This window comes from Agelaius phoeniceus, chromosome 5 (assembly GCF_051311805.1).
Source record: "Agelaius phoeniceus isolate bAgePho1 chromosome 5, bAgePho1.hap1, whole genome shotgun sequence".
Taxonomy (NCBI): domain Eukaryota; kingdom Metazoa; phylum Chordata; class Aves; order Passeriformes; family Icteridae; genus Agelaius; species Agelaius phoeniceus.
This window is the reverse complement of record NC_135269.1, coordinates 43892635-43905207: the sequence shown is the minus strand read 5'-3', so window position 1 is coordinate 43905207 and position 12573 is coordinate 43892635. Positions and strand designations below refer to the sequence as shown.

The following is a 12573-nucleotide window of genomic DNA, read 5'->3' as shown; positions in this document are numbered from 1 at the left end:
CAAATGAAAGGCATGCTACCAAAGGTAAACAAAGCCCAATCAATTAACAACAATAAAGTACAAATTTAATGGCAATAATAAATCATGCAAGCAGATTATGCTAGTTGTAGATCAAGCTGCATCACATGCCCTACCCTTCTCTCTGAAGCTATGATGCAGCTCAAATTCCCAAATATATCCTATTCCAGTGGTGAACTATCATACAAGACAGACTGTATGAGATCAGCACCCACCACAGCACCTCTGAATTAGGATCATGCTTGGTGTAGGCAATCCAATCCCCTCTCAGCAACACACCATGTCTCCCCCTCACTTGGTTCTCACTGTGCAAGTCTCAGTTGGACTTACTCATGCTCTCTGCTCAGTCATGTTCTCTCAAAACCTCCTTTTATTGTGACAAGTATGCTGTTCCTGAGGACCTACCTCCTCACGCCTGCGTTTCATAGATTCATTTAGACTGGAAAGGGCCTCTTGAGATCACCCAGCCCAACTGTAATCATTTGTGGATGACCTAGAAGGTTTACCTTTTTTCTTCATGAAGAACCTGTTTCTCCCTCTTGGTAGTGATTTGGATCTCTCATCCTAATTTTCCTTCATCCCTGGCTTTCTAGGGTATAACTGGTTTTTGCCCACATTAGGGTTAACTGCCTTCAGCTAACAAAAACTCTATCTTTTAAGAATTTAAGTGCTGATTTCTTTTCACACAACACAATGGTAAGCTTAAGAAAGCATTAATATGAGATCATTTTGTAGATGACCACCACAACCATGAAGTCAGCATGAAAGATTAACTTCTGACACAAGAGAATGGCCAACAGCCACTAACAGATAAAAAGCACCAGAAAACTTAAACCTGTATCCTAACAGCAAAAATAGAGCAAGCAGGGCAGGGGGAGGGAGGCCACCAGTGAAAAAATTGTATCTGAACACATCCAACACCTCTGTTGTTAGCCACAGGTCTCCAGCAGCAGACTGAGCAAACAGCAGCAGATGGGGGGAGAAGGCTGAACTGTACTGAACTGTAAACAGAATTCAAGCACTAGCAGAAACAGGAAGTGGCAGAGAGACCACACCTGAGGGTAGAGGTAGGACACCAATGCCACCAACCATACTGGCATGCTTGGAAAAATCTCTACTCACAGAGTATCTATTTTGATGCCAGAAAAAGGAAAGAAAAAGACTTTGAATTGAGAACATCAAAGAGGAGAGATACCAAGGAATACCATACACACAACTCAGCTGTAAGCAGGGCAGACAGGTAGAAAATATATGGAAGGCTCAAGTCAACCTTTACCAGACATTTCAAGAAAGCTGGGAAAGACCAGAGTTCAGGCTTTTCAGAAGTTCTTATTTAAACCAGGTATTAACAGAGTCCATTCTTCCGTGAATGTGCTCACTAGCCCTGAATCAGCTACAGGCTTAAACTCATGCTCAATGTATAAGCTCATATGAGTTAAAATTATAAAATGCATCCAGGCTCTAATTTGCTATTGTAGGCTTACTTTAGCCCAGCATCATCAAAATATATGTAAGTGCACCACAGAACAAGTTTGGGGAGAATACAAAGGCGCTGGTTTGATAATTGTGTACTAAGTGTTTGATGCTACTTTGTGTCTTTGAAAAACTCTCCCTATCCTGATCAATTTCACCAACACTCCCACTCTCCAGAGTACAGAAAGACTTGAAGGGTCATCCACTCAGTTCTTAGCCTATTACCTGACAACTATGTACAATAACTACAGCATAGCTAATGCTTCCTAGATATTTTATTTCAGGCTATCTTCTAAAAACATCAAAAGTATGGAGATTTCCACCACTTCTTTTCAGCAGCTATTCCACAATCTAAACTAGTTCACTGTGAAAGTCTTCTTTTATCTTAAATCCTCTCCATTTGCAGTACCATTACATTACTCTTACCTCTAGCTCTTTGAATGCTAAATAATTCCTTCATTTTAAACCACTAAGAATCTTCTAATACTAGACACTTATCATACAACACTTTTGTCATTTCTTGGACAAGCTGTACATGCTCAAGTTCTTTCAAAAGCTTTCTTACTAAGCCAGACCTTTTGTTATTGTATAATCAGGTTTGCTGTTTTTCTCTTCAGTCCCTGCAATTCATTGATATTTTTCTGAAATGCAGAAACCCAGAGTGAATGCAATAACCCAGACGCAAATTTTTTACAAAATTCAACCTCCCAGATCCCTTACTCCCATATGCTTTCCTTATGCTAATGATGTGTGCAAGGATTCTTAATAAGAGCAACACTGAACAGGGTACACAAGGTTTTCCTCAAGTCAACCCTCTTCCTTGAATGAGAGCTGAGCAAACCTAGGGACTATTTCAAGTTCAAGGCATATTAATGTTACAGAAAATCTTAAGACTGTCTTTGGAACAGCTGGGGCACAATATGCAAATGCATGCTTAGGGAGCTATTAAAACACAGATTATTGACCTCAAAACTAGAAAATATCCTTTGGAACCCTTCTGGATCATTTCACAGCTGTATCTAAAGACTGATGGATATCCAGACAGAGTCAAGGCTGGTGCATGTCATCTTTGCTTTTAGAATAAACACTATGGACGTAACCACCATCTAATTATACTTAAATAAGCATTTATGCTGGGGAAATTGCATAAACATTGCTCTAACAGAGTATAAACATTGCTCTAACTCTACAACTGGAGGTCTTTTTGTTATTATACTCCATGTTTTCAGAGAAGGAAATAGCCACTCAAATTCCACTAACAGAGTTCTCAGTTATGGATCGCTAGCAATATTGATTGTAATGGCTCCCTTGGAAACATTACAGTCTATCATAGCAATTTTGGTGCTGCAGCAAATATGTTAATCTGCTAAAAGCCTTTTGAACATTGTGTCTTTGGAAGACTCTTTCAGTCTGCTGGTTCTTTTAAACCATGCCCATTGCTTTAGCACCTTGCAAGAGCCCAGAACTGTGAGCAGCCACTCATGAGATGACTCAAGCTAAAAGTCAGCTAGTTCTAAGTTTTTCCCTGTTTGTCTCTCTGAAGTCATCAGCATCACACACACCTCCCAAAATCAAAGCAAGCACCAAAAAACCAAAAGCAAATAAAACATTAACAAATAAGAATTTTTTGCTGTGGAATTCTTCCATGTTGAAAATGGCTACAGAAATTTTTTTCAATCTGAAATGTCTAAGTGAGCATTCATAGTAGGTGTTTATTGTGGAAAAAATGTCCAGGCTAAAAAAATTTAAAAACCAGAGTACCCTTTCTTATATTTCTCCTCAGATTATCCTGAGAGGAAATGATTTGGACAATGCCAAGATGGAAAAAAATAGCATGTCTTAAACATTGAGACAAAATATAGAGGAGTTTAGGCAAAAACAGATGGACAGTAAAAAAGAATCCAACAGTGAAAAATCCTTTTTCACCCCTTATTCAGCTGTGTATTAGTAGCACAGGTAGGAAAATACAGATGCTCAGTGGATCTGCACCTTGGCACAAAACCAAATGGGACAAAATATAGGGAAGAGTCACTACAAATTACAGATTTCTGTGACAGCTATATAAAATTTCCAGCCCTTACCAATGGTTTTAAATAACTTATGAACTCAGTGCTGTACATCCCTTAAGACTCAGTGGAAGCAGTGAAGTTAACCATACCTGGAGCTATTTTCCAAGGTAGCACCTGTATACCCTGGAGGATACAGACTAGAAGAACATAAGCTGGGGAGGAGGGGAGAGTAGAAAACCTATTTCCCACATCTTATAAGCAAAAAGTAGAGGGAAAATAGACATTGTGATTGATCTAGAAGGGATGTGTAGGAAATGCTGCTATCCTTTGTGGCATCTGACTGAAGAATGAGCCATGCTGCAGTGGGGGAAGAAACCATTAAAAAAAAAAAAAAGATTAACCTAGCAAGTCTCAGGCACACTTTGTGACTACAGAACTATGCCACAGCAAAAGTAATTATATAAGGGTAGCAAGACCTCATTTTCCCCCATCACTTCCTCTTGCTAATGCATTCCTCCCTCAGCAATATGGAAAGATGCACTTGACAGCTACCTAGAAGGGCCACTGTCCTCTCTCTCAGAGCACATGTGCTGGGTTCTCTGTGGCACACAGGACAGAAGCTGTCCTGCTGTCAACATCACATCTTTTAACCTCAGCAAACACCACTGCCCAGAGAGGCTGCCAGGTGAGCAGCCATCTGCACCTGCCTGCCCTTCACAGGGATATCAACATGGAGAGAGGCTCTTTGGCCCCACTCCTCCAACCATCAGGTCCCTTCTCACAGCACCAACCATGGCTCTGCCCCACATCCCCACACAGACACCATTGTAATGTATTCCCCTTCCATACGTGCCTTAGAGCTGTACATAATACTCATCTTCAGCTTTCCAACAAAATGCCAGCTGGAGCCCTGAGATAATACAAGCCCCAACAAGGATTTTGTACTTGCAATATTCTAGAAGAGGTGTCATTGTAAAGGCACAAAGAAGCAAATGCAATTCTGTTTCCCTTTAGTCAGTATGAATCGTTTGGGGCAATACTGAATATATAAACAATACATGGTTATTTGCATTAACTTGAAAAAACCAGACACTCATTAAAAAAAATTTTAGAGATTCATCATCATCCCAGTAGAAAACAGACCCCCAGGGACTTCAATTTATTGCAGGTATCAGATACAACTTTGCTGTGAAAAGCACAGGTTCAAGTCCACAAGAACACAGTAAAACACAACATTGCTTTAAATTGAGTCACACCCTGCTGATAAATAAATGCAGGTATTAATTCACTCTAAAGGCTGAAGTATCAGAGACTGGAGATGTTAGCTGTCATACCAAGCCCAGGCAAAGCCACCAAAGTCATGCTGGAATTTAACAGACTGAAAGGTGACAAGAGCCCGTATCAAGACACATGGAAAGAGGCGGGAGTAGAAAAAAAAACAGGGAAGGAAACCCAAAACCAATCAAACAAAACCCCAACAAAACAAAAACAACAAAAAAAGCCCACAAGCAACAAACAACAACAAAAAAACCAACCCTAAATGATTTAAATGGAATATTTAATCTCTGAGATTATTACCTCGCCCTCCCCAGAAAAAGCCCACTGCAGAAAACCAAAAGAAAACTAAACAAAAAAAAAGGACAACAAAATAACACTTTGTGTAAAACACCTTTCCTTGGGATGAATAATGACAATGTTTAGACCTGAACATAAAACAACTTTGTTGCTTAACACTTATACTTCTGTGATAGTAATGTCAAATACACACTCTCAACAACAATATTTATTAGAAACTTTCAGCATAAAACAGATGCAATCACCAAATGCCACAGGCCAGGCCAAGTTTTATGCCATTCCTTAACATTATTTGTGTCAATTCTGAACTAATGACTACATTCAGAGATTACAAGCTTTTCTTCTCTCAGTTTCTGTATCTGCAATACTTCAGGTTCCTGTTCACTTTCCATTTCTCAGCCTTACCCTCTACTGTACCATTACAAGCATCAATCAGAAGCTCAAGATATTTAAGTCTTTCTTCCATAACTTTTTCCTCTTTATTTTACAGATAAACCAGCACAACCAGTTAGCAAGCAACACAGTCTCCAGTTCTGGGCATATTGATGAATATTCAGTAGGGATAAGTGTATCATAGTTCTCCATGCATTAAAATTCATGGTTTAGGATGGAAAATTGATGCAGGACCCTCACATGCTATCTCCTTTTATGGGCGGGGTTCTCAAGCAGCAGACAGTTCGCAAACACCTCCTCTTGCTACAACTGCTCCCCCTGCCCAGAAGAGGTTGAGTTCTTCTGGAGCAAGGGTATGTCTCAGAGGAGCAGCTTGACCAGCAAAGGCAGCCCAGCTTTTCAGGGCTCTCCTGCTCTCCCTCAGCACCCAGCCTGGCTCCCCAGCAGCATTAATCACAGTCCTGGCAGTGCCCTACCACAATGGTTACTGTTTGCACAGGTGCAGAGGCGACTTTAGAAAGTTCTAGAAGTGAAAGGCAGCAAAGGGAAAGCTTATGCTGTTATTCCAGATACACCAAAACCTTTCTGGCTACCACATTGTCAGAGAGCAATTGCTTACAGGAGGCATTTCTAACATCAAAAAACATGCCAGTGCCTACTGAAATTGAACTTTGATTAAAATTTCTGTTATCTACAGATGATCTCTGTGATGCAGGTCCCACATTTTGAGGATTCAGTGCTTCTGAGTGAAAACAGTTTGCATGCAAGACAAAAAAAAGCTGCAGTAAGTATTCACTCTGCAGTCAGCTAAGACAGTTGGCAACATTAACATCCTCATTCCCAGCTGTCTGTTACCACTCCTTTGGGAGATGGATACAGCTGGAGAAAGGGGATTTTACAGGACTGTAATCCATGTCACTGCAGTCAGCCAGGTTTGCTCCTGAAGCTGGCTGATTTTGCCATCAGCAGACACGGGAACACTCGGATAATCTCTTGCTTTGGAGGAGTTGTGGGGACAGTAACCTCTAGCTTCTGGGCAGTGATGAGCAGCTGGGAACAGAAATATTTTCAGCAGGCTCAGCTGGAACCTGGAGAAAGCATCTGCCCACAGTTTCAATGACAGGTGGCAAGGAAAAAGCAGTGTGCGTTGTAAAGTGCACAGGCAATGTAAATCCTATTTCTGTGACAAAGTTTACTCATCTCTGCTTTTAAGGCTTTTTTTAGCTTCCTTATTTAGTAAGTGTCCAGAGATGACATCATGAGACAAAACAGAGTGAACTTTCCAAAGGGTTATAAGATAGAGTAATATTTTCTTGCTAGCATTTTAAAATAACACACTAACGATCCACTCATACAACAACAGATAACACATCACTTATACCAAGAAGCCTGGTTTAGGGGTGCTTTTCTTTTCTGCCAGCATTTTGTGCCAGCCAGCACCAATTCAAACAACAGTACTGCCGAGTCCTTTCATTCATCCCACTGACAGATTAAATTATTTTCTGGTGTTTCATAGCACATCTTGATCCCCATCAGAATATAGCATATTTTGCCTCTAAAATTGCCCCTCCTCTGAATAGATTCCAAATTCTGCATTGAGATACATAATCTCTCACATTTTCATGACTGACACGTCCTTTTTATCTTTTACTTAAATGCATGTCTCTGTGTTTGTAGCCATCTGACTGCACTCTTCTGTCCACCTTTTAGCCTTCCCTTTGAAGAGAATATACACCCTTTGATGGGCATATACTGTCCTCACACATCACCTGGCTTTCATTTGTGCTGCCTCTCATCCCCTGATTTACAGTGTACCTTCCACCCCTCTCCACTGGTGCTGGAGGCAGTTGGAAGGTGTCTCCATTACTACACACACACACTCTCTTTGGACAAAGACAGTCTGATGAACAGTATCTGCTCTCGACAAGAGAGACCCAGAATGACTACTGAAATACTCTATCTATAAAATATATATAATACAGAATTTAAAGGGAGGGTGACAAAATGTTATTGCCTAGTGAAATGCCAGAGAGCAAGTTACTCTTGCAGCCCCTCTTTAGAGTGTCACATCTCAGAACACCATTTCCTACTGCCAGTTGAAATATCTGGCTTTACTGGGACCTTGCATGAGCTTCATGCTGTATCTCCTAGTACAGACTTCAGTCATGCAAAACCTTCCTCATCCTTCAGCCTCTGTTGTTGTGGTTTTGTCTGCTTCTTCAAACTCCCCTGCAGTTACATATGCAATAAGTCCTCTTGAAGCAATATGATTTCCATATTTACATAGGAAAGTAGCTACATTGGACTTTCATCTTCACCTATCTCCTCAAATCGCATTAATGCAGTATCCTTACAAAAAAGAACTATAAGAATGACAATGTGTATTTCTCCAAAAGCCTTTTTAACAACATTAATTACACTTCAGTCCACCCATCTGGTTTGGGCTTTACACAAGTGTCATCCCTGTTTTGCAAAGGGAGGAACAAAGGTGTTGAAAATTTCACTGACTTACATAAACAGTTGCCAACAGAGAGACATTAGTGACACAGATATCCTGACTTCTGCTGCTCTGACCAGCAGAGGAATAATTTTCCTCTCAACATATTTTGACATAATAATATCTGCTGTTGGCTAGAAAGTGCTGGCAGATGTTCACATACAGCAACACTAACATTTTTGAAGACTTCCTCCTGTTTTCTATTCATAATTGTATCTTCCCACAAGCTACACTGGAACATTTTACAATTACTTTGCAAATCAAATTTCCAGAAAAAGAAGTCCCTGCAGCTAACTAGACATAGATTACAGTAGCATTCTGTTGCTACCATTCATGACAACCAAGGAGCACCAGACACCTAAAAAGCTTTAGAATCCAGCACCTAAATCTGCTGAAGTCAAGTACACACACAAACACAAAAAAAGTCCAAGTAACAGCAGATTTCAAATGGCTAACATTATTTTTAAATCACGGCATGACACAAGACTGTATGAGTATAATCTAAATTATCTTGACTGGACAGTACCAGACTAAAATTACCTTTAAAGAGTAACTGCTTACTGTCTTATATGACCTAGAAATACAAGTACCTTTGAAAAGTCACTTACACAAGGGAGAATTTGCCAGAACAGCCAATCAGATGCTAAACTCCTATATTGAAAATTGATGCTACATCTAATTAAGCAGTCAAAACTGACTTTTTGCCTAGAAACTAAAGAGACTATTCTGCTTTAACTATATATATAATTTTCCCATCATACATCTTTAATTGTCTATTACCTGTTGGCAGTTCAACATGCCACATTCATAATTTCCTTCTAAAATAGAGAACAGCATTTAGGACTTCTGAATGCTTTAAGCTCATGTAAAGTAAGGCTTTAGAGAATGTGGTCTATCAAAAAGGCAGCATACTAAAGTGTTGTAAATACCTATATGATACGAGAAAAGATTCGTGTCTGAAGAAACTGAAAGGCAAAGAAAGGATGGATCACAAGTTGGAGTTTCCAGAGTAAGTTCACAGATCATTTAAAGTAATTTGCATCATTCCCACAAAATCTTTTCTGTATCTAGGACTAAGGCTTCAGCTGGAATAAGGAAAAAACCCACACAGACAAACCAAATTTCAAGGCAACACACACACGTTATTTGAAATTCACACACTGCAAATACATACATTAAGAGGCACACATTGCAGCAATGTTCCCAAAGTGCGAGTTCTAAGAGCAGAACAAAAATGACTAAGTGGACCCAGTGGTCTGATCAAGGAAGGAAATTTCTCTATTTCTAAATGCAAGCTCAAAAATTAAAATCTCTCTGCTCAGTAAGGACCCAATTTACTATAAGAAAATCAGTAGTCATCTTATGCAGTAGCAGGGAAAATTATCTCCAGTCCTGCAGGGCATTGAAGACTTCCTAAGGGACACTGAGTGACTTCAACCACCATTTAGACACAAGTATTTTCATCCTTGTTATTCCTCCAATTGTTCTCAACAAAATAAAAACGCTGCTGGGAAAATTTAAAACTCCTGTCTTCTTTTGTTACAAATAAACTGCTAACCCATTTGGGAACTATGTACACTTGTAATTGCAAAGAACGAAGGAAAAACTTGAAAAAAAGTAATTCTTTAGTAACCCAGTAATTTTTTGTCCTGACACTGGGAGAATATACCAGCAGGTCTTATTCTTCCAAACCTCAAATCCTGCAACCACTGAAGACAAAGTGAGTTTTAACTTCCCCCCACTCCTTCACCCCAATCCACTGTAGCACAATGGGGCTTCAACTCAGAACTTAAAAATTACACCTATTTTAGGACACAACACCAATCCCACTGGCACACAAATGCATTTACATGCTAAGCAGCAGACCCCTTCACAGAGGTCTCTGCTCTGCAGCCAAAAGCTCATCACAGATGTTTAAAGCCAGCTTGTGCCAGTGCTTCTTAAGGCATATGCCCATGTGTCTCCACATTCATGTCCATAGTGACACATGCTGGCAGCTCCAGGGAAGAGCACCACTAGAGAGGTCACCTTAAAAAAAAAATCCTTTGGCAACTATTAGCTTCCTGATAAATTATCTCATTAATGCAAACATGAAAAAGAAATTCCCTTTCTAGATCTTATCTCCCTTGGATGTTAACTCTCCTGTATGTGAAACACAGCCTCTTGTCTGTTGCACTAGAAATCTCTTCAGATCCAAGCTAAACTCCTGGCATGACACAAGACACCAACAATGAAGTTCCCCTACCTTGAAAGTGCAAGCTGAGGTGGAGATGTACTTGTTTTTCATCAGATATTGAGCCACACTCCTTCTTCTTGCTTAGTCATAGATTATAAGGAGCATTTAATCATCTTTCAGAGAAGAGACTTGCTTCTAAAGGCCAGTTTTAGGCTTTCTTTTTGTTTAAATAAGATAGACTTGGGGTTTTTTTTCCTAAAAATATTTTTGATTCCAGCTTCATTTAACGTATTAGTATGTTATTAAAGTGTAATTTCAAAAACACACTGACAATGAGCAAGTGTATGGAAAGTAACCAATGCCAATATATTCAACAAGATATTGAGAGTTATTTCACAGTCTTTTACGAATTACAATATAAGAAAGCTTAATAGTTTTTAATAATCTCGAATAAAACTCCTAAATGTATTTTTGGAAGAGCAAAGACTACTATTTTATTTCTATTCCCACTATTAACAAAGAAACAATCACAAGCACTAAAAGAGACCAAAACTCATTCATGGTTTCTCAGGAGGGGTATGTCACAGAAGCGCCAAAGGGCCACTTTCCTTTGGCAAAAAAAAGGTTGCTCTTATTTCAAGCCATCTGCCTCCCTCCTCCGGGGCACTTCATTTCAACATTTTGCTCGACTCACATAAAACTTTCAGTGAGGTTTTCCTTAGCTGGAACTGGGATATGTTTAGCGTTTCCCAAGTAAAGCGGTAGAGTGGGTGGTGCTATTATTCATCACCGCACCCCACGACTCACAAACATGCCATCTGCCATCCCCGTTCCTGCTGTACTTTAATTAAGCGTCTACCAGTCAAAGAAAAAAAAATGGGGTGAGAGAAAAAAAATTTATGAAATAATGGGAGGGGAGCGGTAAAGAAGAGTGCAAGAAAAGCGAGCAGGAAGGGAAGGTACGGAATCCGGAGGTCTCAAAGCGAGCAAGCCTCTGGCGGTGGGGGGACCTGGGGGGCCGTGCCCGTGCGCGGCGCCGGGGCCCGACGGCCACGGCCGGGGCTGCGGGGCCGGGGCGGCCGTACCTGTGAAGAGGAAGGCTTTGCTCCCGTTGTGCAGCCCCGGCACCTGGCGCACGCCCTCCGAGGAGCCTCCCAGCTGTAGCTCGGACAGCACGTCGATCTGCAGCGAGGGGTCCACGCCAAAGCCTGAAACTGACCGGAAAGTGCCGTCACCCACCCGCCGACACCGCAACTTCCCGAGCACCCCCCCAGCCCCTCCGCCGCTCTCCGCACCTGCGGCTGCCCAGGGGCCAGAGCATCGCCGCTGCGAAGCTCCGCCGGCCCCGCTCCCGGGCGCTCTCCCGGCGGGTCCAGCATCCGCCTACCTGGCCCCAGGCAGAGGAGAAGGCAGAGCGTGCTCAAGCGGATGCCCGACTCCATGGTACAGCGATGCGCTCAGTCCATAGTCCCCCCCTCCGGCTGCTGCGAGCGAAAAGCCTCCGGGGCACGGGCTGGGTCCCTCCCCGCCTCACCGAGCGGCGCGGACCCCGCGCCGCCCCGCAGCGCGCATCACGGCGGGCGCCGCGCCGCCCCGCGCCGGCCGGAGCACACAAAGGCGAGGGTGGGAGACGTGCGGGCAGCGCAGCCCTCCGCCCGCGGGCAGACAATGGGGGAGCCCGGCGGAGCCTCCCGCCGCCGTGCGAGCGAGCGAGGCCGCGGCAGCCGCAGGCGGCGCGCCCGTGCCCCGCAGCTCCCGGCCCGCCGCCGCCAGGCGAGCCCCTCCGCTGGAGAGCAGCCGCAGCCTCCGCCCGGACCCCAGGGCAGCGCCGCTCTCCTCCCCGCCGTCCAGCGGGGACAGCGGCGGCGACGGGAGGGGCCGCCGGTTTATGCCACGGCCACAGGAGCCGCCCACCGCCTCCGCCGGGCCGGGCAGGGCTGGGCAGGGCTGGGCAGGGCCGGGGGAGGCGCCGCCGCGCCGCCCCGTCCGCCGGGGGAGCGGGAGCCGCTGTGGGGGGCTCCGCTGGGAACTTTGAGGGGAGCGGCGGGGAGGGCCCGTGTGCCCCCGGAGGCCGCGGCTGGCAGCGCCCGATCGGCGCTGGCCGTGACCCTCGGGGCGCTCTCCTGCCTGTCGGCAGTTCTCGTCTGCCTGTGCTGAAGTCACCGCTTGGTTCCCGTCCCGAGGTGGTGCCGTCCAGGGTCTGGCGAAGCCTCCGGTCTTTGAGCACGAATAAAAATAATTTGGGAAAGGTGGGGGGGAAGGGAAGAAATCAGGACGTTTGCAGTAGCTGACTGAGATGGGAATGTGCAGAGCTGGCGCCGGGCTGACAGCGGCAGGTTCGTTTGCCCTGTCGTAAAGGACGATTCCACACAGCGGTCCTGTCCTCTTTAACAAACCCTCCTCCCGCCCCAGCAAGTGACATTTCTGTGCCG

General features: G+C 43.7%; 1 protein-coding gene across 2 annotated transcripts in view; it reads right to left on the bottom strand.

The window, feature by feature from the left end:
- NELL2 (neural EGFL like 2) overlaps positions 1–12003 on the bottom strand; it is a 134607-nt gene extending 122604 nt beyond the window's left edge. Inside the window, exons 1-2 of one of the 2 annotated variants that reach the window (XM_077178886.1) lie at positions 11529–12003; positions 11227–11349 (exon numbers count right to left, since the gene is read on the bottom strand). In XM_077178886.1, the coding sequence (XP_077035001.1) occupies positions 11227–11349; positions 11529–11583 (178 nt within the window). In that variant the 5' untranslated portion in view covers positions 11584–12003. Of the gene's footprint in view, positions 1–11226; positions 11356–11528 lie in introns of both variants that reach the window. The other variant, XM_054631332.2, reaches the window with a different exon arrangement.
- Positions 12004–12573: the final 570 nt, after the last annotated feature.